Consider the following 26223-nt stretch of genomic DNA (forward strand, 5'->3'; position numbering starts at 1 on the left):
GTTATGTGGGTCTCTTGCCTGGTATTTTAATATTTCTTAAGGCACCAAAGTGACAGGAAAAAAAACCTTCTTTATAGTCACATCATAATTACTATTCACACTTAGCAATCACACTTAAAAATTTGCTTTAGTGGTTCTAGTTTCGTCAGTACATGCTAAATATTAAAAAACTGATACTTTCAGTTTAATAATAGGTATTAATGTGACGGCACAGCAACTTTTCACCAGGTCCAACAAGCCCTGTCCCTGCCTTGCTGTTTGTTCAGTGTTGCAGTGGATAACTGTACTTGTGCACTGCAATTCCATCCACAGCAAAAATAAAATGTTAATAATAATAATAATTACCTTTATTTGCAATACTGTTGTAACATTAAGTAATATTTCATGTTAAAAAAAGAAACCTTGTTGAAAGAGTAAATAACTGCGCCACTGAACGCCACCTTGTGGCATGATGAATATTACGTAGACATGCATGGTAAACCACAAAAAGTCAGGATTTTATTTTTTGGAAATTTTTTGGGTACTTTAAGTGCTGAGAAAAGTAAATATTGCACTTTGTCATGGAAACCATACTGCAAAGTGTCAGACATGCCATCATCGGTGCTGCCGTTTCCATGGCGATAAATGTCAAGGAGCAATTTAAACTGGAATGACATGATGTGTAAAGCTGTTAAGGAAGAGGGCGGCAAGTTAAATTCATTCCAAATATAGGTAATAGGTAATGTTTTCCTGAATTATGAAAACAAAATAAGACAATCATTCATTTTGTACCTCAGCAGATACACATGCATATGCAACGTCGCAATACAATATTACAAATTAATGTTAACTGCCTGATTAAACAATTGAATGTTAAGTTTCAGCTCATGATGAATATAAAAAAAATTAACTTGCTGATTGTATCCCATACGTTCGCTTTGTACTGCTAATGTGTAAAACTGTTTATATACAAGTCCCCTGTACACCTAGGCATTGTGTGGTATGTTAAGCACGTCCTTCGTTACATGCAAATTCGGAGTAGAAAGTTATTAAAAGAAAGACAGAGTTTTGCATAAGGCATTATCTTCCTGTTTCCTTGGTAAACAAGCATCGTCTGTTTCACTCACTCAACTCAACTCAACTCAACTCAACTCAACTCAACTCAACTCAACTCAAAATGCAGACCCAAACATTTTCTTCAAATGCTAACTTAAGCAAAAGAGAATATAAAGAGTAGAGTGAAGCTTTATATTATAACATAGCACTTCCTCTATATCTGAAAGAAAGCTACAGTGAGCCCTGGGGTATGGCTTGCTTGACCTGCAGAAAGCGATGGATACTACGCCAGAATTCCCATCTTCTTGGGAATCTGTTACGAGCCCATGACCTGCGTTCTGCTGAAGACAGAGAAAGCGGTTCAGCATACATTCCTTGTGAATAAACTGGCGGGTGGTTTCCACCCGTGTTCTGCGCCAGGCCCTCAGCACTCCAGCCCGATTCTAGCCAGAAGCTGCTCCAGGGCATCCAGCCTCTGGTTGGCCTCCTCAATGGCACTGTACGTCTGCACATTGCTGGTGATGTGGAAGCGGATGTCGTCCACCAGCGGGATGGAGTCCGTCTCCTGCCGGGCCTCCACTGCCTGGGCATCCTCCTGGATCATCTCTGCGAATTCCTGCACCTCCACCAGCTGAAGCAGGAGCACAGAAGGAAAAAACCGCTACAAAGTCGCCCCCGTCGCATGTCATTTCTGAACCATTACATCCTGTTAATAAATAATACCACAATGCACAAGACAAAATACCAGAGCAATTCCATGAGTCATTTACTGAAGAAACCCATTACTTTGGGCCAGACGTTGCCTACACTTTAGAAATATTTAAGTCGACTATAGAAAGAAGCATCTCCTGTTTTGAGTGTGTAAATCTCACAATGGCTACAGAGCCCTACAACAAATGTATAATACAAAGAATATTTAAACATGCAAGTGGCCACCTTCTCTATGATCTTGGCCATAAACTCGGTGCTCTGGTCCTCCAGTCGTGAAAGGCGAAAGAGCCTGGCCGTCTTCCAGATGTGAAGCACGTTGTCCTCGCTCAGCGTCTGGGCCAGCAACTTCCCGCACAGCCGCTTCAGTCCCGGCAGCAAGTACATGTCAGCCACACAGAGCACCTCGTACACGTTATCCAGGGACAGCTGGCCACAATCACAAAGCAAGCATTTACTATGTGAAATATGCACAAATTCAACACAAAATTCCCCACGGGCATTATTTACCTTTCCCCTCCGCACAATAAAAATTAAAAAATACCTGAGGACAGTGCTGTGTATTTACTGGAAGAATGCAAAAAATCTTTGAGACTGCAAGACTCAAAATGTGTGAGTGTACGTCTGGCTGCTGGAAGTTGCAGGTCAAGCCACTAGCTCACGATCCCGCTCCTGAGGAATACAAGCCGAATGCTCACCTCCGTGTCATCGCTGTAGATGTAGTACAGCAGTCGGATGAAGATATCAGGGGACAGGTTGTGCAGTGTGAGCACTGGGGTGCTGGGCTGAGCCTGCAGCGTCTCCCCTTCACTGAAGTGGTCGTCCAGCAAGGCCCGGAAGTAATCACTGCGCCCACAGAAAAATGCCTGTCACATCCGGACAAACAGGACCACACAGAAAGACAGTCACTGAAAGCACAGTTAAAGACATTCACAAACTACACTAAAGGAGAGTGATTGACATGATTCAGAACTGACAGAAGTTAAACTACCTACCTTGTGACACAGGAATTTGTAACTCTCTACCCGGAAGCAAATATCAGGGTAACTAGGGAAGTTGTCAGTTCTGTCAAAGGGGAGTTCACCATAGCCAACCTGAATCCCACACAAGGACAAAAGTCACATTTCAAATCAGGACAAGACTAAGACAACTGACAATAAGCTTCATGGATTTTCAACTTCACTTGCATTGTTAAGATGGCCTGCTATTAGCTCTGATTTTACCACTGCATGTAACAGTGTGCACATTTTGTCAATGTCTAAATAAATGCAAGGTAAATTATGCAAGAGGGAGAAGATGGTGATAATTATGGCAGTAATGCTGAAGGTAGTACCCGCAGCTCTGCCGGAAGAGCACAGTCTGCAAGAATGGCCAGGTCTTCTTGTAGCTGGCAGTTGCTCTCCGGCTCCAGACTCAAGACCTTCACGCACGTCCCAGGCTTGGAGGACACTAAGAATAGCAACGCGCAAAAATCAACCATCAGCACAGCTAATCGAGAGGCTGCTAGCAAAGACAGAATGACTGTGACTGTGATCGAGTCACATGTCCAGTCTTACCAAACTCGTACACTTGTTTGCACTTTATCTCCAGTTCCTCAATGAGGTCATTGATCTTGCACTGCTTGGCAAGCCTCTTGCAGTCTTCTACATAGCTAACATCAATGTCCAGCCGGCCTACAGAAACAGAACACACCAAGAGAAAGGGTTTGGTGATTGGCTGCAGAAAGTGACTGAGTAACAAAACTCAGAAATACTGCATCGCAAGAAGCAATTACTGGAATTTTTAACAATGTGCATAAAAATTGATTAATTATGCCCTCAAACCCATTAGTCAGTCTGATGCATTCTATGGAAAACAGTATTAGTGAAAAGCTAATTAAAAGATACTCAAAACCTAATAGGGACCTTCTAACTTGAGTTTTGTTTGAGACAAGTACTGAATTTGAAAATCAGACCAGTCAGATTCTTAAATTTCACAGTGTCACTGTTATTCGTGGAGAAAATTCACAAACCCTTTACTAACCTGTGTAAAAGTACTGCAAAATTGATCCAAATGCTGCAGGATTTATCTGAAAACGAAACCAAAACATACGTGAAGAAATCTATCCTTAGGTAACAGATACAGTCGTTTGTTGCTTTCAACAAAATGCACCAGTTGAAAGTACAGTACAAATATTTCATAATATGGGAATGATCTTGTTTCAAGAATTTGATTATAACAGGCTGACTAAGTAACCATTTTGATATGTTAGAGCTAAGATTCATTTCCAATGACAAACGTTTATAGCATGTGACATGAGGACTTTACCAAAAATCTAAAATCGTAATCACATCCAATGTCCTACCAAATGTACGCTACACATTTGTTATTCAAATGACCTATATCATACAGCTCTGAGGACTGGTCATACCAGTGGGTGTTTGAGTGCAATGATATTCTTCCCCTTCCACTTGGTTTCGAACATTTCTGCAAAGTACTCTGAGCGCGCACCGAGAACACAGCGATGAGCGCAGAAAGACTCGCCATGAACCAGGAACATCACGTCGCTGCAGTATCCCTGTTCTAGCAACCTGGACAAAACATTCAAAGAAAGATGACAAAAACTGGAAAATCCTATTTGCGGAATCACACATGGACAGTACCTCCACCCTGACAGATTTTGGATTTCGCCAGGCAGGGAGTCCCCCAGAACGTGCTGTGCCCCCTAAATCTGCCAGGGTATCCATGCCTCACTGGCTCAAATCAACAGCATGTCTAGCATCCCTGACCTCTGCAAGAACTGATCATAGTAGTCACGCTGCATTCCCTTGGCCGTTATGCGCTTGTACTCCCTCAGCAGGCGACGGATGGGATCACTCAGGGCGCCATAGAGGCACCTCTCACCGTCAAACGTGTTCGCCTCACACTTTGCTCCTGCAGCACAGGATGACAGACCACACCGGCACACATTAAGTGCATTTTACATGAGAAATTCATACAAAAGCACAGAAGTTCAAGCCTGCTTTTTACAAGGTCAACTTCATACAGCATTTTATAAGTTCCTATAATGCTCCTTTATGACGACAATAATGATGATAATTGTAAAGGTAAGGATAATGTTGATTTAGTACTGTAAATCTTTGTCGCTACCTAAGCGACCCAGTGTTAAATCTTTTAAAATAAAAAGTTGTAAAAAGTTCATATTTGCAAAAAAATCTATGTAAAGAAATGCCAATATTACCCAAGGAGGGTCCTATTAAAATGTCCCACAATACGATTTTTTACGGTAAAATGCCTGTTACCAAAATGAAACCACGTCCACTCAAAAAGCTGTTTAGCTGTTGCTTTATAAGAGGTAGGGTTTTTTACCATTGGCCAGCAAGTACTGCACTAACTCTTCATGGCCACACAGACATGCATAGTACCTGAGAGAAGAGAATAAAAAAACTGAAATGTAACAGTTCATATTGAACAATACTAAATAAGAGATCAGTGAATATAAGAAACCAACTATCTTAAAGCGTAAATATTTAAACGTCCTGCAAAATGAATAAAACATACTCACAATGGAGTACTGTCCCATTTGTCACGAACGTTAAGTTCCACATCTCTCTGTTCAACTAGATACCTTGAAAGAAAATTTAGGCACCTTAGTTTAGTTTTCACAAAAATAAAAGCAATATCAGCTACGGTTTTAAATAAAACAAGCAAACCTGCAACTGCAAATATTGCATCCGTGCGTTTTAATGTTCAATGCATGTATACATGTATATCGTGGAATTTTATATCAGTGTTTAAACATAACAGAAACACTAAAAATTGCTATTGTCTATAACCGGTGAAAATTTGCAAATATCACAAATCGCTTAGTTTCCTACATAATTAAGAAACGTACATAGTTTACGATATATATGTTAGTACTGGTTGAATAATTATAATAAAACATTTACGCTGTTCACATATATAATAATAATAATAATAATAATAATAATAATAATAATAATAATATAGTAGTAGTAGTAGTAGTAGTTCTGTTGTTGTTACTATTATTATGGCAAAACGTGGAAGTAACTATCACGCAAGTAGTTTATCAACAACGGGAAATACTTACAGTCAATAAACATACTAGTACTATACATGCTAATATTGTTAGTTGTTTACTCTGAGCTCAAGCACGTGTGATGGCGTATTATCTAACTCTGTCAGCTGCTTGAAAACTCCACAAAGTCAAGCACTCACTGACCAGAAAGACACAGTTTGCTAATTTAACTTAGATAACAGAACAGTACGGCCCCAAATGCATAAAAATACAGCTCGCCAGATGCTCGCCACAGCCAAGCGACTGCTGGAGCCATCAGTCCTGAGTATGGGAAAGTCTTGGGTAAAATACCGAACAACGTAGTGCGTATCTCTACTTACCTCACTCTAGAAATGTCACCCTTCCTGCAGCTTGTAAACAAATCGTTGGCGTCCATTTGCACCGCGATCTGAGTTCTCTTAGCCTTTGATACATTGAAACTACCTGCCTATGTCACAGACACTGCGGCCAGCTGGCACCACGAAACTATTGTTCTTGATCACAATAAGTTGGTAGCTCCCTGTGCTCCTTGTCTATAACTGACTGCAGACGATTCCTGACTCAGTCAGAACAAATCCTTCCCCAAACGTTTATCGGCCTAGATGACGTTTAAGAAAAACAAGGAAGCGCTCGAAACGCGCCACAGCGACCCCTATGATGTTGAGGAAGTATAGTCCTCCCTAGATTGAATTTCGATAAAGCCGTAAATTCATGAGGTTGGACTTATTTTTATTGTTATAATAGTGTATATGCATTACTACATTTAGTATAATATGAATGTATATAGTAAATATGCTGTTCATTATTATCTATATTCAAAGCCCTTGAAATACACCTTTTCGTTTCCAGTGTTAAGGTATTTAAATTGATTACCACAAGATGTCAGTAATGTGCTCTTTTGAACAATTTGAAGTTATACTACGAAAAATTCAAAATTTTGTCTTTTTGCTGTCTCCTTTTATATTTAATACCGATTAATCTTTAATAACCTATTCAAATTAATCCCTATTTCCGTCTTTAATCTGGTGCATCTCATTCCCAAATACAACCCGCAATTCAGTGACTGCCACTGGTAGCCTACCAGTTTTCACCAGGATTGTGGGGAATAGTTTTTCCAATATCAAAGTACCTGAAGGACCTATTAAAGAAGACGAAGAGGGCCTTTAGGTTTAGAGACGTGTGAAACGGGATGAAATTATGACGAGAACCCTTGGTAAAGAAAGGAACGCAGGTGCTAATGATTTGAATCTGTTCTTCAGATTCTGATCTGAGGTACAACAGTAGCAGGTCAGAAAAAAGCTACATGGGGATCTGACGATCCTATTGATAGACCACAACCAGGGGCACCATAAAGGTATAATTATTATGATTCCAAGGGCCCCTTTAAGTAGCATCCCTGACTGGGTAAGTATTAATATGCACCAATCTGTAAAGAGTAAACCACGAAATATGCATCTGTAAGCCAAGCCCCCTGCAACTCCACCACTGCACGAGCCAGTTCACTTAACTGCAACCATACAAGAGGAAACTGAAGTATTCAGAGAAAAACTATGAGACGAACATGCACACACATAGAAGCAAGGCAGCATTCAAACCCACAACCCTGGAACTGAGGCTACAATATTACCTAGCATAACATAAATTTACTCTCCAGCAAATGTATACTTTGTAATATAAGTATTGTGATGAGGAAAAATGGATACCGTGCAATTATTAATAAATACATAATCTGAAAATGAAATTGTGTGCAGTCTATTGCTTGAAGTACACCATACTGGACTTGTCTGTGTCAGTTTTATAGTCATTAGTCCATTTATTCTACCCTTTGTACACAGGGCACGTATTAATAAATACGTATTATGAGATTTAAAAAAAATTAAAAAGCAGTTTATTGCACAATGCATTTCTGCCATCTAGCGGCGTAGATTATATATACACACACGTGGACAAATTTATTCGTACCCTTCCACAGGAAACAAACAAAACAAAAAACACAACTATCTCTGAAATAAGATAAACGTGACAAAAGTTTAATTGTATGCATTATTGTTTAGTCTACATTTAACACAAATCAGACTTTGCTTTTGATTATTGATTCAGTTGAATATTGAATATAATTAAACAAATGATAATGGCACGGATAAAAAAAAATATGATACCCTTAATTAAATATTTTGTGGCACCACCTTTTGCAGCGATCACCGTCAGCAAGCGATCTCTGTACATCATAATGAGACATGCATTTACCAAAAGGAGTTTGGTTCACTCTTCTTGAGAAAACTACTCAAGCTGTTTCAGGTTTGAAGGGTGGAGTCTCCACGCTGCAATTTTCAGATCTTTCCATACATGTTCAATAGGATTACGATGTGGGCTCATGGAGGACCATTTAAGAATAGTCCAATGTTTTTTTCACAGCCATTCTTGAGTGCTTTTAGCTGTATGTTTTGGGTCCCATCAGGGACGGATTACGGACCGGGCCAGCGGGGCCGCTACCCAGGGGCCCTTGGGGTGCAGGGGGCCCGTGGGGCCCCTAGCCCAAAACAATTTGCAACGCTTATCAACAATGTATTTTCGTTTGTCTATTTTAGAGGGCCTACATTCTTTGATCCTCTGCCTACAAGGGCCCCTGACCCTATACGGAGGGCGTTTGGCTGCCAAGGGCCCTTGAATTGTGGTGGTTGTGGTGGTGGTGGGGGGGGCCCTCGTGAACGTTTTGCCCAGGGGCCCACACAACCCGTAATCCGTCCCTGGGTCCCATGTGTTGGAGGACCCATGACCTGCGACTGAGGCTGTTTTCTGACACGGGGCAGACATCCGGTGACTTATGAATAGATAATTTAGTCCTGTAAAGATTTTGTAACTGGGCTGCACCAATCAGTTACAGTAGGGAGGTCACACTTTCTGATAGCTGCTATCAGATTTTGCGCCCCATAAAATTCCAAGGAAAAGCAATGATCCAGCAGTCAGAAAGACTTCAGGTGATTTAACGTCAATAGAAATTCTGCCAACAATTCATTACTTAGATGTACAGGTCAGCTCTGGCAAAGAGTGACTTTTTCTGACATCCGACGTCAGATTTTGTGACCCCAGTGTGACTTGTGAAACAGCAAAAATACAACATTCAGAACGTATCTTTTTCACCATATTTACACACTTCTAATGTTTTCACATTTCTGATTATGAACGTAAAAGTAACGCACCACAGTACACGGTATCATACACCACAAAACTGAACAAAATAAACAGTTGTGTATCAGAAAGCATGACAACAATTTTGAAACAATAACCATCATGTCGATTTAAAACATTTTTTTTTTAATTTGCATTTACGTACATGCATGAGTATTTACATACAGACATGAATATATCCTTTGTCGATAGTTCTATTTAGCTTGCATGCATCCCCTTTGAAATGAAAGCGAGCAATCGTGTATGAATTATCGCAACATGTTTTGCAGCTAAGAAATACCCACTCTTTTAGCCACCTATATAATTTGCTTATTCTGATTTTAAAAGAACATGTAGAATAGTTAGTTCCAATCATAGCCCCTGAGACAACACTAAGAGCACGTAGCAGAGAGTAGAACACTGCAGCCTTGAAAACTTTAAAATAATTACGGTACGTAAAATGCGCAGATTGCTCGTGCACGTGAACAGGAACCTTGCGTTTATTCAGCCCAGGCTATAGGCGACGGTTATATATATCCCAGTCAGAGAGATCGGTTTCGCCGACTAGATTCGACGCGAGTTCAGCATAAATCGGCCAGAGCAGCGCCGACGATAGAATATCTGTGTACGACCGTGCTTCACACACTGGCACGACTGGGAGTCACCGACTCTCACCTACAGGACCGAAAACAGAACAACATAAGTCGCGAAATTTAACGGAAACCCGGTCTGGAAACGTTTGGAAAACAATGTTGCTCCTTTGGTATTTTTTCCTCAAATTTTGAGCTATATTCCTCAGGCTGTGCTGACAGTCTTCTTTTAGGCAGCGGCTCACCCCGGAAGGGGGGCTTGCGAAACTCGTCGAGCTTTATTACCAGAGACGCAAGTCTTTGGCAAAATATACATGGTAGGCGCGTCTGAAGAAAAAAATCGTCGCACTCTTTGCTTATAAAAAGTCAAACTCAAGTTTCTGAAAGACCATTCAGGCGTCGTATATTTAGGTGTCAGTAAGGAAATAATGTGTGTTTCATTCGAGTTATACAACATCCTTTACTGGCACCAGATCCCTAGCAAATGAGTCTAAAAGTGGACTAAAGGGAAATATGCAACTTGGGTAACTGACGCCCCATGTTTATAAAACCTCCGTATTTCCATTGGGGTAGCAATTATCTTTTGAGCAGCGATGAGCGAAGAAGTACCGAGCCCTCCCCGACCCGAGAGCAGTAAGAAATGTCGTCATACTTTTTCTTTAATATACTTTTTAATTTAAAGTTGTAACAGAGTAGCCTTCATATTTGTGTGTCAGTGATAATGGCTTGTTTACCAGTTGTTAATACGAAATTAAGACCATCTGGATGTCTATGACATTAAGTATAGGTCATTACATTTTTATTCAACAAAATTTCATAAATGTTTTTGCATCAGCATTTTTGATTGTACTGTAAAATTTGGCTTGTGAGTTGCACATCCCACCTCTCCAGGAAGTCTCCCCTCCTGGCACAAGCGAGTGGGGAATGTCGCTGGCGTATACGCAATTTCCAACGCGGTTCCAGTAAACCACGTCCCTTGTCGTGATCCCACTGGCCGGAAGGATAGGCTCACATTGTGATGGGCTTGCGCCTGACGGCAGACAAATAATGCTCTTAACTTTAAAATGACAGAAATTGGTTATAGTGAAAAATAATAACTTGAACATGTTTTAAGAAATCGTAATAATTGTATGACTAACTGGTACTTGTTTTCATCCATTTTATTAACCCCTTACAAAAAGTAGTATGATATTGTCATCAAAGTAATAGCATAGTTGTACCACTATGGGAAAACCATTGTAATTTGGCCACCTGTATACCATGGTATACTGCATAGTATTACAATGTGACTTAAGTTAAAATTCAATGGTAATCCATTACATTTTTTGTATTGTACCATGGTAATAACCAGAGTTGGGTAATTCAGGTTCAGAGAGTAAAAGTCCAGACCAGGATTTTGTTTCAACCAACCAGTTCAGTGTTTCCATGGCAAAAACTGAAGGAAACATTTTTATCAAAACACTTACTGACATACAACCATACTGACATAATACCATGATGATGTTTTTGTATGGGACAGAGGCAAATCCAATGCAATTAATGATTGTCAACATTATTAAGCCTATTAACCGGCATTACTGATAGTCAATTCTGCGTCTTGCTCAGAAGTTGAGCTCCAATTTGAAATCCAGTTGACGTTGAGCTCCGATTGTCAATGGCTTGAAGTAAGAAGTCTGTTTTTTTCATGGATCAAGTATTCTTATTAACATTTAGACAGTTTATTTAATCTCAGTTAGTTAATCCAGTACAGGCATGCATATGAAGTCACTTTTAACAATCTCAGTGCAATTTGCGAATTACTATGTGACATTTTTATAAAGTGAAATTGAATTTAGGATGCGGGGAGGATTAGACAATATGCAGAGTCATCCACACCCTCCCGTATTGAGACATCGGCATGGGTGTGCTAAAGCTGGGGCAAGATCAGGAAATTTCAACAGACCTGGACAATGAGCCAGCTGAATGGCCTAAATATCTGTCAGTTAGCTTATATGCCAAAAGCTTATGCATTAACTGTTCGCTATAACTATTTCACATTGTATTTCACCAAACTAGCTTTTAAAAAGAAACCTTATTGTAATTTTAGCTTTCAGTAGTAGGAATGGTACTAAAAGTTCAAGTACCCCAGTGTCACCAAGAAACATTGCTGCAAGATAAACGCAGCTTTCCTTCAAATATATTCAAGGGCGCAGTACGGGTGGGTGGCTGGGTGGGGCTGCAACGGAACACTGGGCGGGGGGAATTGGAAGACAAAAAATTAAAGGCTTTCACTCACTTCTTTCCACTGAGTGCGGAAAATAGATGCAGCATATTCAATTTCAATGCGGCCAAAGTAAGTAAAGTAAGGTAAAAGGTAAGGTGGCTTATGCTCCTACATGTAATTTAACGATAACAGCAAAAAGAAAAATGTAATAAAACTAATGGTGAAATATCTAAGATGAAAAAAAGCTTAATATTAGTTTGCGTATTAATACTCCTCATGGGATCTTTTCCAGACTAAACCAACATTTAGTTTAGGTACATTAAAATGATACAGAGGAAACATCTGTTATCTTTTACTAAATTTTGAAGTATGTAATACAGTATATGTGCAAAGCCCTGAACAACAGTGTAGTTCGATATTGTGGGGAACTTAATTTAAAAACAAATGTCTGTTTGTCGTGGGCACGAGTGATTAATAAACAATATGCTGAGCCATCCATACCCACCCGTATTTAGACTAAAGCGGAGGCATGGAAATTTCAACAGACCCGGACAATGAGCCAGCTGAGTGGCCTAAATACTGGCAGCGAGGCAAATGTGGGGGGGGGGGTATACATTCCCCCCGATTTTTATGCCTGGGCCTTAAATATTACACAACAGTACATTAACCCAACATATACTTAAAATAAACTAATTACATATAGATTAAATATAATCATATTGGTTATGTATTAATATGGCTACAAATAAAAGTGATATGGCATATACATACCAGGCACAATTTGACGTGTTGGGGCAGAATCACATGTAGAGCATATCTGAGCGTTTGGCAGCGTTGCACCATCTACCACTCTTCACCCAGAAATTCACATTCACTGTGACTTTTTGTTGCACTCTGACATGTTAAATTTGAAATAAGCAAACTTACAAACCAGAACTTGATATTAAACAGAATTTATAAGCAAAATGTTAAAAGTAATTGCCTCAATTAAATTTTTCGGATGATAAATAACGGTGCTTAACAAATCAGTATACATTATGGGTGGTCCATCAACAATAGGGCTCAAAAAACGTTTTAGCTACACAGAGACATGTGTGTCGTGTTTCCGTTTCATACTATGAAAAATACATGTGCAAAATATCGACTGGATTGAGCAAAATTTAGAGGTACCCCAGATTGTCAGCTTGCATTGGCTCTATGAAATTATGTTCAGGCTACTTAATGTTAATGAATCAAATGATATGATATAATGACTTATATTTGCACGTATTCCATGGCAAACAGTATGTTAGTTATGTTAACTGTAAATGTCATCAATATACAAATACACATTCATTTATACCATTTAAAGACAAGCGCAGCATGGTACACAGTGTGCCGGTTGCTAACAATCCCCACAGCATCAAGTTATGTCAGCCGTTTGTCGTCAGTGGGTGGGATCATCGCTCACATAACGTCGTATTGCTGAAACGTTGTCGATTATGTTTGATTGTAATCGATTACAATCATCCATCTCCGCTGGCCAGGAGATGGATGATTTACGCTATCTGCTGTTGTAAACATTTAAATTCTAGCCCTCGAAAATATGCTGACACCAGTTTTTTAGATGTTTTGCTTGTGAAAAAACAAAGTTGTGTATTTGGGCCAATACATATAGGAAAATGACCAGCATATCGTAATAACGCACTTCACATGCATATTGACCCTGAACTGAACGGTTTGATAAAATCTACGGACCATTACACCTCTAGTGCCAATGTCAATATTGTTGACTCACTGCTTTTCATCTTTTACAGACTTAAACGCAATGCATAAAGAAGTCATGATGACTTACTGCTTTGAATCGAGACACCAGTCTGCCCTGGGCGGTCAGTCCCCAGAAGAGGTGGTCCTTACTAATCAGTATATACCTTTAAGTATTGCTGAAAATAAGGAGATGGAAGGTGATGGAACCAGAAGTCCCAACACTCTTGAAAATACATTGAGGAGAGTGTTATTACGAAACCGTGATCAGACTAGAGTGGTCATGATACTTGGTCCAGCTGGAGTGGGAAAGACAACCACTATGCAGAAGATGTTACTTGACTGGGCAGGGAGGAAAGTGCTCGAAGAGTTTGATTTTATTTTCCCATTTGCTTTCAGGGATCTAATTCTGTTAGAGCAGGAGATGTCTCTGGAAGATTTCATACTAATGCAACATGGTCACTTTACCTCTGAGTCACTGGCTGTGATTTTACAAAGTCCCCAGTCTCTGCTGTTTATGTTTGATGGCCTGGAACAATACCAGTACAGACTGCAATCCACTTCTGATTCTGCTCTGTGCACAAAACCAAACCAGCCTGTTCCTGTCCCTGTGCTATTTACCAGCCTGGTAAAAGGGGGATTACTGAAGGGAGCTTCCATACTAATAACAGCTAGATCCACAGCTAGTCTCAGTTTTTTATCTGACATTGAGTATAATCATGTGCAGATCTTGGGATTCTCTCCTCCTCAGAGAAAAGCCTATTTTGACCAGGTGTTCACTGACCCTAAAAATGCTGAAAAGGCATTTCAGTATGTGGAGCAGAAGATGGGCTTTTATGATCTTTGTGGTCACCCCATTTTTTGTTGGATCATGTGCTTCTTGCTTAAGGAAAGATTGGAAACTGGAGATGATCTTCCCGAAACACTGACCCAGGTTTATGTCCAGACTTCTGCCAGCATATTTCGTGCTCACGACTTGGAGGAAGGCAGAGCCAGAGACCTGGTGTTAGGCCTCGGCAAAATGGCCACCCACAGCCTCAGCAACAGCCAGCTCCTTTCCCAGAAGGACTTAGCTGACTCTGGACTTCAACAATTCTTAATGTCTCCCCTCCTGTCTGCTTTCTTGTTTTTGCATGGGGATCCTGCATCAGACAACTGCATGTTCTCATTCATATCGCCTATAGTGCAGGAATTTTTTATTGCTCTGTTGTATTACTTGGACATTACTTGGTCAGGAGGGGAGAGTGTAGAGGAGTTGCTGGGTAAACTCGAGGGGAGCGTGAAGTTCCTAGACGTTTTTCTGTCTGGCCTTTCTGATGCTGAGCAAAGGAAACCTTTGGAAGGAATTGTTGGGGAGTTCAGCAAAGATCGCATAGAAGGTCTGAGAGAATGGCTTAAAAACACCACTGTGCAATCACTGCAGTTTCTCTCCTACAAGAGACCACTGAGTTATTACCGACTGCTTCATCAAAGTCAAAACCCAGCACTGGTAAAGGAAATCAGTGATTCTCTGGCAGCGGGACTCGGCAGATATTACTCTGAGTTGTCTGCCTGGGACTCTGCTGCCTTGAATTATGTTGTCGTGTGCTGTGGGGGACGAGACGAATTGCATCTACACAGCAGCGTCAGTTTAACAGGGGAGATGACTCTGCACTTGATACCTGCATTTCGATTATCACGCAAGCTGATGTAAGTAAATCATACCAAATGCTAAGAAAAAAATAATTTTTATATTGTATTATTTTTTTGGAAAAAAACAATTTGTTCAAAGTAGCATGCGTAAAATTTGATGATTAGTTCAGTTTTACAACCGCAAAATAGTAAAAATAAAGTAAAAATTACTTTCTTTTTTTTTGCGTAGCTTAGTGAGGCCTGAAATTTATTTGTGAAAACTGATATATTTTTTTATTAATCACAGAATGAAGTCATTGTTTCATTGTTCTTTCAGATATATCAATGTCACGTTGTTATAACCTCACCCCACTTTTGCAGACTGTTCCAATGTACCCTGAGTACTGCCTCCTATGTCCACCTGGCTTCAGTCATTCGTGAAGGAAGAACTGTAGAGCTGGACCTCTCCTATAACAGAGCAATGGGGGACTCAGGAGCCAAAGCACTGTTTGGGGGCCTCAGAGACTGCAGCCTCCAGATACTCAGGTGGGTGGAAGTATTGCAAATGTGACTCTTTGTCTATAAATATTGGTCTCCTTCTGACACCGAGTCTCTCCTCGCTCTCCCTCGTAACTTCAGATTGCCAGTTTGTGGGCTGCGTGCAGCCTGTTGTGAGGACCTAGCCTCAGTCCTGGCTCAGCCCGCAACGCAGTTGCATGTGCTGGACTTGAGGTCTAATGAGCTACAGGACGAGGGACTCATCCAGTTGTGCGGAGGACTTAGGAGTCCACACTGTAAACTGCAGGAGCTCAGGTAGCACAATCTGCTGCATTCTGCACATCTATTGTTCTTTATATAAAGCCAAGATTTAAATAAATGGATATTATAAACATTTGTGTTGCTACTGTTTTTCATGCTCTTTCAAAATTTATAATTGTAATTTTTCGCGGGAGCAGTTTGTTAAAATGCAAAAGCATTGGCAATCGTATATAATAAAGCATCAAAACAGTACTAAGCATATAAAACCTTAGTCCCTTCCAGGGACAACACTGTATGCATTTTGTCTGTTGTTTTGTAGATTGCAAGACAGTGGTCTCACTCATTTGTCCATGGAAGTCCTTTCCCAAGCTATCAGTGATGAGAGCTCCACTTTGGCAACTCTTGTCTTGGATGGTAATGAAGTATCCGACTTGGGCATGGACTGGCTGACACGTGTGTTGAGGAGTTCCAAGACCAGCCTGCAGCATTTGTCGTATGCATTGAAGATGGTTTTTTTTCCTCATTACTTATTTTAGTGAGAGAAAAGACATGACGAGTGTAAGCAAAGGAATGCTGTTGTGATTGGATGTCTGTATCCTTCATGCCTAGAGTCCCTTTTGGGTCACAGTTGTCCAAACTCTATTGTCCAAAAAAGGATTCTCTAAAATAACAGCTGTTGAAAGTTATACTGCTTCTCAGATTTGTTTGTAAAATATCTATAGTGTAAGAGCCGACAAATTAGGTAAACTAGCTAACATAAGTGAATGGTGCACATGGACCATTGTACCTCTCCAGTGACGTTTCTGATTTATTTTATATAGTTATGAACCAAGTTTAGTTATTGTGGCAATGCATGAATGTTGTAAACACACATAATGTATCTGTATAGCTCACAAGAATGACATCTTTGGCTAGGGCCTTTGACTGTAATCTGACCGACGCATGCTGTGAGGGACTGGCTGTTGCACTGCTATCTGAAGGTTGCTCACTCACTGAGTTGAACCTATCGCTGAATGACCTTGGGGACTCTGGAGTACTTCAGCTGTGCGAACCCCTAAAATTCCAAGGGTGCTCCCTGGAAAAACTCCGGTAGGTTGGTGACTAACAATAGGAGAGAATACTCAACTAAGATAGACGTTGCCCTCTAGTGGTGTGCTAAGGAATACCATTTTAATGCATTTCTGTACTGAATAGGACAGTGTTTCTCAAAGAAGTCCTCTTGGACCCACAGACAGTCTAGGTTTTTTCTCTCTCCCAGTTCCCTGGGAGTTGGGAGGGAGCAAAGACATGGACCATCTGAGGGTCCCCGATGACTTGTGTGAGAAACATTGATACAGGAGACACAGATGTGATAATAAGAAGCTTTAATCATATTCATTTTTAATTCTCATGATGTGTTTAGTGTTAGTGTTAACTTTGAACGGAAACTAAACTTGCAGTAAACATGCTTTGTTTGATGGAAACAGTGGCACGATGCTCTCTTTCAGGTTGGTAAATTGTCAGTTGAGTGAGGTGTCCTTCAGGGAGCTTGGCGGAGTTTTGCGTAGCGGGAACTCCAGGCTAACAGCGTTGGATGTGGGTCTGAACAAGGTGGGAAATACTGGGGCTAAGTACCTATGGCAGGCCCTGGCAGACAACCACTGCCAGCTAGAGCACCTTGAGTAAGTACTTCTGTACTTAGACAAGAACTGATGTGTCGCACATACATGAATGCGTGTGTACATTTCAATATAAAATGAGGTGGAAACTGCTTATAGTGATCACGTATATCTAGGTGAAATTGATCACTATAAGCTGATGATCTTTATAACTGTTTTTTTTTTTTCTTCTTTATGTCTCAGACAGATTACCATCTAATTGAGATTTGTTTGTTTATTACATGAATATGGGGCATTAAAATGGACAGCGTTGCTAGTTGATTATATTGACGATTTCAAAATACAGTACAGCTGTTTCAAATGCTTTTCAAATTATTACTGTTATATTAATTATTAATTAGTACTGTACAAATTAAATTACTGAACTGTGTTTAATTCAAATATGCAATAATACAGTGCTATACATAAATATTCAGTTCAATTCAATTTTATTTACACAGCACGTTTTCACAACGTTACATTGTCTCAAAGCGCTTATTGTAGTTTCACTGCTGCATCTCAGTGGCTCATTTTCAGCAGTTTATCATAAGCTTTTATGAGTCTATATTTGTCATTGAGAGAAAATTACTTTCTTTTTCCTGTCATGTTTTCTGTGCACGCAGCATTAGCCTAAGGTAGCTAGTCAGAAGCAGATGGGTTACTGCAAGGCAAAGGAGGGCAATCAAAGTAAATATGGGGAAAAAAACTATTACCGCAATTTTATTTTTTTCCATATGTTGTCATGTTTAAAAAGACTCTAAATGAACACTGAGCGAACTACTTGATTACTACAAGCAAAATATTTAAACAGTATTTGTACTGGAATGATGACTATGAGCAGTTTCCACTGTATTTTAGTCCTTATTCCAAATTGACTCTTTTTTTGCATTGTATTATCAGCATGGAGATGATTAACCTGACAGATGGCTCTCTGGAGGACATTTCTGCTGCCCTCAAAGCAAACACCTCACTGAAGACGCTAGTTCTAAAGAACAACATCTTGACTGATGCTTCAGTTCCATCTCTTGTCCAGCTGATTAACGAGAGTAGGACCATCCAGAAGATAAAGTGAGCACTAATTAAGTTGTTTTGGCAAGTAAATGAAAGATGAATATGTGGGTCTGATAGTAAAGTTTATATGTTAAAATGTCCTGTATTTGCAGCATTGATAGGTAGAAAGGTAGGTATCTTATTAACCCCAAAGGAAATTTAGCGTAACGACTTCAGCCTTAGCAGAGCTTACTACAAACTCTTGGATGTGCCCCACTGTAAGACTGGCACTTAGTGAGCAAATCCTAATTACAGAATGCTCATATCAGATGGATATTGCAGCTTTAATTTGAATGAACAAATGCTAGAACCACTATAATTACAAAAAAATTATATAATGAAATACCACTAGTATAATCTGATAAATGTTACTTTCGAGTTCCCACTGAGCATTATTCATAACTATATTTTGCTGCTTTTTTGATCGTGAGTAATTCTCAATGGCAGGGCAAGAAGGACTGTAGTAACTTGAAATTAGTTCTGAAGTGTGACTGTTCTGTCCCCCTGTTTCCCTTTCTTAGTCTCCAGTACAATGACTTCTCTGAAGATGTCTTTGAAATCTTTGAGACCTGCGGAAGAGTCAAATATTGAGAGGAAGATAAATACTTAACAAAACGTTAACAAAGGTTAACAAAACGAGCCTGGAAAAAGCTGTCATAAGATTTCAGGTTTGCTTAAAAGAATGTCTCTGCATTTCTTTTGCTTGCAGTTTTATTGCTCTCATTTCACATTGATTGGGCACTTAAAATAATAAACATCTCACATTGTACAATAATCAGTGAAACTTTGACCCTTATCAAAGCTGCTTTAATCACAGGGTCATTTTGTATTCTGTATGGGAAAACTTATACCGAAAAAAATAAAATGTTCAGAAACTGTTCTAATAGTCTTCAAAATACAAAGGTAAAAAAACTGCCTGCTCAGGTTTGGAGACGCCCACTGGCCCATTTTTGTTCTCCGGAGACCTGTACCTGCCCTGTGTAGGACTGACATCTCATCCAATGTGTTTCCTGGGATGAACCTTAGGCTCACTGCAACCTGGTACTGGATAACATAGAGGGAGGGAGTGATTTAGTTGGTCGCTCCTGGTTCGCGGCTTAATTCGATAGAAATGTGAAATCCACCCCCTGTGTTTTGCTGGGATGAAGCGAGCGACCCAGAGATCCTCAGCCTTTGGCATCTTGTCTTGATCCTGTGTGCCAGTGCAATCTGGCGCCTTTGTCAGCAGGTCTCATTTGGGCCCTGCGATCTGTGCCGGTGTTCCACTAACACACAGCTCTGGCGCCCTCATGCTGCTGGCCTTTTATTGCAGTTCACAAGATATCCTCTCAAGTCACTGTGTGGCGTTAACACATCGGGCTAAAGCAGGATCTATCATGTACAAATTAGTCTACCTCCATCCATCCTCCAAATTTCTACCAGTATGAGAATCTCTTCACAACTGAAGCATAACAGAGCAGTTAGTATTGTGAAGTGCAGCAGTATTCTGTGCAAAATTCTGTCTTTTTGTTGCGTAGAGTGCAGAAGGATCTTTAGCAAGGATCTCTGCAAGGCTGAGCTGTAGAGTGCCGCTGGGTTTTCGTGGGGGTCACCTGCGACGTGAGACTGAGGCTAAATTGCTACCACATAGTAGTACAGCATATTGGAAGCCTGACCTCTATGCAAAGCTCAAAAAATCACCCTGAGAGAAACAGCAGCTGTCAGCTTAGCGCCACCTGCAGGCGGGAGGATGAGGTCGCCTTTATGCTTGTCCTCCCTGTTTGCCCTAACTGTCTGCATCTCCAATGAGCTTCCAGAGAAGGCCGGGGCTTCAGCCAGATGATCCTTGATTTGCCCTGTCGTATCTCCAGGTAAGACACAACTTGCCCCTCCTCCTCCCCTCATACTGTATGCAGGGGAGCAGATTTTACAAACATGGCCTTTTCACAATATGCTATTTGGTTGACCCGGCAAACTATGTTTTCATTTTTAAGATATTGCAGATGAATAATGAAAAACATGAAAATGATGTTTACCGTCAAATAATGGAAAAAACCTTTCAACTGTCGATGCACACAAACACTTTGTTTGAGAAGAAAAAAATAATAATTCCAGAATGGAATTCAACTTACATTGATAATATTTGGTGCCTTAAAAATGTCAATAATCAATTCATAAAATTGTGACAAGGTTAGTTCAGGAGGGGGGATTCTCAAAAATAATACATAGATTTAAATGCATAGAAATTGCTGGATTTAGCAAGTGGGATGCCTGGCCAATATATGTTCTATAAAGTTCTGGAGTCAGAAAGACACTTCCATCAAGTTAAGGCACTTAGAACACAATTCAGAGTTTTAAGTGGATATCGATCATCTCTATTCAATTCTAATGTGGAAAAATATTAAAAACTTAAAAATTAATTTATTAAATCTTTATATTTCAGCATCACATGTGCTCTGGATGGTTCTGTAGGTAGCTGATGAAGTGTTTTACTGAGTGTCCCTGGTAGCAGATCTGGTAGACAGCAGTGAACAAGGGAAACCTGAACAGAGACAGGAGAAAATATTTATCAGCTCTGACAGATTTTAAAAAATCCAACTTCAAGGAAAATAACGGTAACTAACATTTTGGTTATCAATAATAAGTACATTTTTAAAGATGACAGAACAGTTTACTCATGTAGCTTTCTTGGATAAGTCATTATGCAAGTCATTACATTTACAAGTTGTGCTTACTTATCCAGCAAGTTTTTGTGCTGAAGAATGTGATGGACTTCAGCTGCTGTTGCTGGTCCCTGGAGGGTCTGTCCATTCAACATCTCCTTTTCCAGCTCCTCAATAGACTACCGTGAAAGAGGGAACCACAGCAAAAAATCCTCATCAGACATGATGTGTCGCAGAGAAAGCAACACTCTAAATGCGTTAAATGAAACAAATTCCAGTCTTAGGTAAAGAGAATGACTGAGAATGTAAACAGGGATTTTCACATCAAGTCCCAGGCTGTATATTTAGCATTTTGAAAGATATCCTAACCTTCCCAGCTGTGACAAAGGCTTTGGCCACCCGGTGGTTCCTGCCACCATAGCAGGTCGTGATAAGGTCAGCCACCCCACAGCTCTCAAGAAAGGTGACCGGGGAAACTGTCCCGGCTGTGCAGAAGATGCGGGCGAAGGCTATCATCTCCATGAGGCCCAGCCGGATCACCGCTGCTTTGGTGTTGTCTCCAAAGCCCAGACCGTCACTGAATCCTGCACCTACAGCCACCACGTTCTCAGGAGGGCCAGTAAGGTTAATTCATTTGAAACTGAGGGTCAAATCTAAGTTATCAAATCCACAACAGTACAGCAAATAGCAGTAAATGTAGGCAGTGAAATTTATTTCCCCATGAGCTCCTTACAAAAAGTGATATATGAGTAAAAATAAAGTAACAGTAAAAATGGTAAAAAGAATTCGTAAGACAGGAAAGATGTTTTAAGAAAAATAACAAGTAATAAATAGAATGTAAATGTGCAAATTGTCCATACTAATGGTCTGATCAGCTAATGGCCTGATTTGAGCAACTTCACATTAAAATTAGCCAGACTTGCGGGTAGACAGTGCTGCGGATCCAGTGTCTGTGCGACACTGTCTGCGTGTCAGTGCTCCAGTACAGTTTCTGTGACAGCAGGAGAGGCTGGGATGGCCATGAGCATCCTTCCCCCCAGACAAGGTGCTAGATCTCCCTAATAGAATCAGCCATTTCTCTACCGAAGCTGATAAATACTCTGTTCTTAAATAGACATGTTCTTACATTAGAGTCTAATTCATGTGTTTATTGCACAAAACACGTACCCTGTACAAGCAACGTATTTTTTATAAAATTCATACATTCATTCATGCTACATATCTGTCAAAATTGACTATGCCATCACCACACATCCAGTTAACAGGATGTCAGACATGCACCGTTACATACTCTTTCTATGCTATAAAGGAAAATTGTTTTATTTCATTTATATTTGATCACTCAACTTTCCAGTGCTTACCAAGAATGAAAAATCTGCAGTTCATCAAATAAATGGGTAAGTGATAAAAACCTGAGGTGTGCAAAAACTTTTGACTGATAGTATATATATCAACGAATGGCAGTTATTGTGCCTAATTTCAATATACTGTTCCACCAGCAGCACAGTTTATGATTACATGAATATTGGAAGCCTATCGTGCAGCGTCTGTCTCATAGCAATGGTGCAGCACTGACCTTCAGAGCTCCACAGATTTCTACCACGTCACACTCACTGACCACCGTAATGCGGAAGTTTTGGTTTTGCATTAGCTCCTTCAGAAGAGCACCGTGATCCTTGTTTTTGCAGCCTGGACACAGTGCAGAAAGGTCAGCCAGCATATTAAATAGTTCTCTACGACTCATTCAATTCATTAAAGAAATAATCAAGCGCTTCATAAACGTAACTGTTTACGTGATTTTTTTTTATCCAAATAGTTATTTCATTGAAGGACTGCTTATGTCCTCCACACTTACCGATGGTGGTCTCACAGAATTTCTCTTCTGCCACTTCATTGGCAATGTTGGCTCCCATTAATACCGCCATGGCAATGCCAAGTTTCTCACGGATGATCTCAGAGATCAGCTTCAGTCCATCTGTACTTGTATCCACTCCCTGGCAGAGAGAGCCATTGGTGAGAAGCACAATGTTCAGTGGCTGAGGAAGCTAGAACTGTCAGAAATGCTGAGGTCTCGCCTTGGCGGTTTACCTTAATAAGAGACACCCCAAAGGCCTGCTTTTTGACTTTGCCTTTGATGGTATCACATACTTTTAAAATGAACTGATGTGGAACCACAAACACCAACACATCACTGTCAGATGCAGCCTCCAAAAGGTCTGGTACTGCCAGCTGGTAATAAAAACAGTCCAAATCAATGTCCTTAGAGCTAAGTGGGACGTTTTCAGCACCCACAATTGTAATTTGCTGTATTTAGTTGCATTCATGCATACCCAGTGACGAAACTTAAGTTAAAGAATAAAGTAAAGCAATTACCAGCTATGTATTCAAAATCGACTGAATAATCCAAATCATAATTTTTCTACAGGTCCTATACTGCATACCAAGTATTGTAATTAAATACAGCATCCCCCTAAATGGTTATCTTTCTTACCACATTAACGGGAAGCTTGCACCCAGGAAGGTACTTGACATTCTCGTGATCTGTGTTTATTATATCACTTAACTTTCGCCCATTGACTATTTCCTCAAACACCCACATATTGACGGTGGTGTGAAATTTGGGATTCACAGCTGCATTGGCCCCTATAATCTTGGCAATAGCAGAACCCCTGGAAGGCAGAAAAAGAGTTTTGTTTGTTTAAATGAAAATCAACTTTCATTTTGTTCTAGTGTTATCATCATAAAGACATACATGTCAAAAAAATTTAGTTTTTATAGATAAAACCTTAATTGCTATAAATGTATCCATACCTATCAAATTAACCTGTCTGAGAAAACATAATCTCATATTCCCCTGAAACAAGATGCTCCTGTAACAAATTCATGAAGAAATGCCAAATATTAGGCCTGCATCTCTAAGTTTTGAAGCTATGGCCTTTTGAAGGTTATGCATCTTGCTGACTCAGTCTTTTGGTTCAACTTCCAGCCTTCGTCTCTCCTTTGATAGAGCATGTACTTTGAAACTGGAGCTATCTTTGTCTGCAGAATTCAAAAATGGAATCAGATCAGTGGTGTCTTATGTACTTTCTCTCCTACAAGGATCTGAATATGGGCAAAAATTCAAAACGATACCTTTTTGAGAGCTTCTCACTCAAACAGAATGCCAGATAAAGTGGGTTGTGTGTGAGATAACCATATATATTCCTCTAATATGAGTATCAGTCATTTTTTGAAATGTGCTGGATTTTCAAAATCGCCTATTTTGATGATCTTCATTTGACCAGGTCGGCAGATAACCATCATTTTCATATTTTCACCATGTACTCTTAAATATCTGAAGATGATCAGACAAAAACCTGGAGATGTTGCTGAGCTTCCTTCTGGAGTCACCATGTTTTTAAAGAATGAGCTGTCATGTTCTTGTTGCCATACAGATTCAACCAAAACACAAATAATACATAGGTCACAGTTTCAGAATTGACACAGTCTTATTTCAATAAGAGCTAGGATACATACACAGTAAGACCTATTTACATGAATTGATATATGTATGGGAACGGGGTGTGAAAAGACCTTTTGAGGGGTAAAAAGGGACTCAATGAAAAGTTCAGCGAAAATGCTATTAAACCAACGACATGTAGCATTATTAGTCATTATTGATACATTTGCTGGTATTATAAATGTAACCATACAGTCTTGACTTTCTCACAGTTGAATCTTCTTTGTCAGTTTTTTTTGGTTTGTCCTGGTATTTTCAGAGTTCTTTGTAACCACAATCGTGGAAGAAGAACTGTAACACATCAGCAAATTTAAAGTAGAACAACCAAAGTCTTGCTCTTGCATTATTTTATACATAAATACAAATGAGTCTGTTATCCGAAATCTGAAAACGGTCTCATTAGGGTAGATTAAAGGACATACGATTCAACAGAAATGTCTTTGAAGAATTCCTGCTATTGTTCTGCAAAACTTCCACACAATTCATGTACTGCAAAGTGGCATTTATAAGTAAAAGATTTCTTAGTTTACATAATCAAATGCTTCACAAAAGATGTACTCTGTCAATTACACGAACTTTTACATAATTGCATTCACACCATATACCACGTATTACAAACGAAAAACTAATCGCTGCTTAAAAATTTATTGGAAATTATAACGGATAATTTACTGAGATGGTTATAATTTAACATTTGCTCCCTGTTTATGCACCTCACACTATATTTGAACTGTGTTGCACATCTCCGTCCTTTTTTTAATCCTAGAAATACCAGATTTTACAAAATGTAAAGTAACTTTGATTTAACTTGGAGGTTGAGAAAACCCCTATAAAAATACATAACTAAACTAGAATACTAAAATGTTACTATTATTGGTACTGAATCTCACGGAGTATCTCACAAACAAATTGCAAACATAGAGATGCCTGGATCCTGTAATAAAAGCTAGACACCTGTTGTCCTAAATATCATAGGCCACTGAGGCTGCACCCTTCCAAACTAACCAGCTGTTCCACGGACCAGTTCTTCGTTGCGCTTTATTTTGTTGTAGCTCGAAGTGCGTCTCAAACTTCAACAAAACAGCACAAATGAGCAACAATTCACGTAGGTGTCATTCCTTTGCATAAAACGGCTGTTGTGGCAGGCAAGCTAACCATCCACGTTAAAAATCGTAGTAATAACCGGTAAAACCTTAGCGTTTAAGACGGACATCTACATCTGACGCTTACCAGTTCCCAGAGCCAATAATGCAGACCTTCTTTGGCGGGTCCATGGTGTAAGATTATCCTACACTAGAGCAACCGGACCTTAGACATAAAGTTTGCACCAAGTCTGTCACACAGTGGACCAGCCCATTAAAACAGCTTCTGTCGTCGATCTCCGTGAAGATCTCTACCGACTCTTATTGGGTTTGTCAGAAGGGGGAACCAGCCTGGTAGACACGCCTGTGTCTGTGTTACAGCTCGCAGAGGGTTTCGGGGAGTAAGACGAGACCCTGAAGGACGAGTTTTATACACACC

The 26223-nt window shown here is 40.0% G+C and overlaps 3 protein-coding genes across 8 annotated transcripts; 1 reads left to right on the top strand and 2 right to left on the bottom strand.

Moving 5' to 3' along the window:
• Nucleotides 1–476: 476 nt before the first annotated feature.
• On the bottom strand, nucleotides 477–6418 carry abtb1 (ankyrin repeat and BTB (POZ) domain containing 1). The gene is made up of 12 exons (XM_049017263.1): nucleotides 6142–6418; nucleotides 5288–5350; nucleotides 5092–5147; nucleotides 4512–4656; nucleotides 4154–4313; nucleotides 3766–3811; nucleotides 3300–3416; nucleotides 3077–3192; nucleotides 2739–2837; nucleotides 2442–2609; nucleotides 1972–2172; nucleotides 477–1666 (listed from the first exon to the last, which is right to left on the bottom strand). Exons 1-12 carry the CDS (start codon nucleotides 6195–6197, stop codon nucleotides 1460–1462), a joined length of 1434 nt encoding a protein of 477 aa, XP_048873220.1. The 5' UTR covers nucleotides 6198–6418; the 3' UTR covers nucleotides 477–1459.
• Nucleotides 6419–9388: 2970 nt separating this feature from the next.
• On the top strand, nucleotides 9389–19445 carry si:ch73-233m11.2 (NACHT, LRR and PYD domains-containing protein 3). Of its 5 annotated transcripts, XM_049017202.1 has the most exons (10): nucleotides 11832–11911; nucleotides 13558–13646; nucleotides 13904–15193; nucleotides 15497–15661; nucleotides 15755–15928; nucleotides 16194–16367; nucleotides 16790–16963; nucleotides 17362–17535; nucleotides 18412–18579; nucleotides 19083–19445. In XM_049017202.1, exons 3-10 carry the CDS (start codon nucleotides 13929–13931, stop codon nucleotides 19150–19152), a joined length of 2364 nt encoding a protein of 787 aa, XP_048873159.1. In that variant the 5' UTR covers nucleotides 11832–11911; nucleotides 13558–13646; nucleotides 13904–13928; the 3' UTR covers nucleotides 19153–19445. The 5 variants fall into 5 exon arrangements, with proteins under 5 accessions (XP_048873158.1, XP_048873154.1, XP_048873157.1 ...); XM_049017201.1 differs by lacking the exon at nucleotides 11832–11911 and adding an exon at nucleotides 9389–9419 and having other exon boundaries at nucleotides 13558–15193; XM_049017197.1 differs by lacking the exon at nucleotides 11832–11911 and adding an exon at nucleotides 9441–10191 and having other exon boundaries at nucleotides 13558–15193.
• A 1106-nt stretch (nucleotides 19446–20551) lies between these two features.
• On the bottom strand, nucleotides 20552–26193 carry gpd1a (glycerol-3-phosphate dehydrogenase 1a). 2 transcript variants are annotated; one of them, XM_049017203.1, is made up of 8 exons: nucleotides 25933–26193; nucleotides 23695–23872; nucleotides 23292–23432; nucleotides 23059–23197; nucleotides 22780–22892; nucleotides 21573–21809; nucleotides 21276–21382; nucleotides 20552–21082 (listed from the first exon to the last, which is right to left on the bottom strand). In XM_049017203.1, exons 1-8 carry the CDS (start codon nucleotides 25974–25976, stop codon nucleotides 20986–20988), a joined length of 1056 nt encoding a protein of 351 aa, XP_048873160.1. In that variant the 5' UTR covers nucleotides 25977–26193; the 3' UTR covers nucleotides 20552–20985. The 2 variants fall into 2 exon arrangements, with proteins under 2 accessions (XP_048873160.1, XP_048873161.1); XM_049017204.1 differs by lacking the exon at nucleotides 25933–26193 and adding an exon at nucleotides 25708–25908.
• Nucleotides 26194–26223: the final 30 nt, after the last annotated feature.

Source organism: Brienomyrus brachyistius, chromosome 6 (assembly GCF_023856365.1).
Source record: "Brienomyrus brachyistius isolate T26 chromosome 6, BBRACH_0.4, whole genome shotgun sequence".
Lineage (NCBI taxonomy): Eukaryota > Metazoa > Chordata > Actinopteri > Osteoglossiformes > Mormyridae > Brienomyrus > Brienomyrus brachyistius.

Excerpts from the sequence above, each read along its gene's own strand:
- si:ch73-233m11.2 (XM_049017197.1), top strand. The coding sequence starts at position 10,152 with ATGAGCGAAGAAGTACCGAGCCCTCCCCGACCCGAGAGCA. Across the intron at positions 15,662-15,754 it reads TGCAGCCTCCAGATACTCAG|ATTGCCAGTTTGTGGGCTGC; the intron begins GTGGGTGGAAGT and ends TCGTAACTTCAG. Across the intron at positions 18,580-19,082 it reads AGGACCATCCAGAAGATAAA|TCTCCAGTACAATGACTTCT; the intron begins GTGAGCACTAAT and ends TCCCTTTCTTAG.
- abtb1 (XM_049017263.1), bottom strand. The coding sequence starts at position 6,197 with ATGGACGCCAACGATTTGTTTACAAGCTGCAGGAAGGGTGACATTTCT. Across the intron at positions 2,838-3,076 it reads CTCTTCCGGCAGAGCTGCGG|GTTGGCTATGGTGAACTCCC; the intron begins GTACTACCTTCA and ends TGTGGGATTCAG. Across the intron at positions 2,173-2,441 it reads TCTACAGCGATGACACGGAG|CTGTCCCTGGATAACGTGTA; the intron begins GTGAGCATTCGG and ends GATTGTGGCCAG.
- gpd1a (XM_049017203.1), bottom strand. The coding sequence starts at position 25,976 with ATGGACCCGCCAAAGAAGGTCTGCATTATTGGCTCTGGGAACTG. Across the intron at positions 23,433-23,694 it reads GCAAGCTTCCCGTTAATGTG|CTGGCAGTACCAGACCTTTT; the intron begins GTAAGAAAGATA and ends TTTTATTACCAG. Across the intron at positions 21,383-21,572 it reads CCTTTGTCACAGCTGGGAAG|TCTATTGAGGAGCTGGAAAA; the intron begins GTTAGGATATCT and ends CTTTCACGGTAG.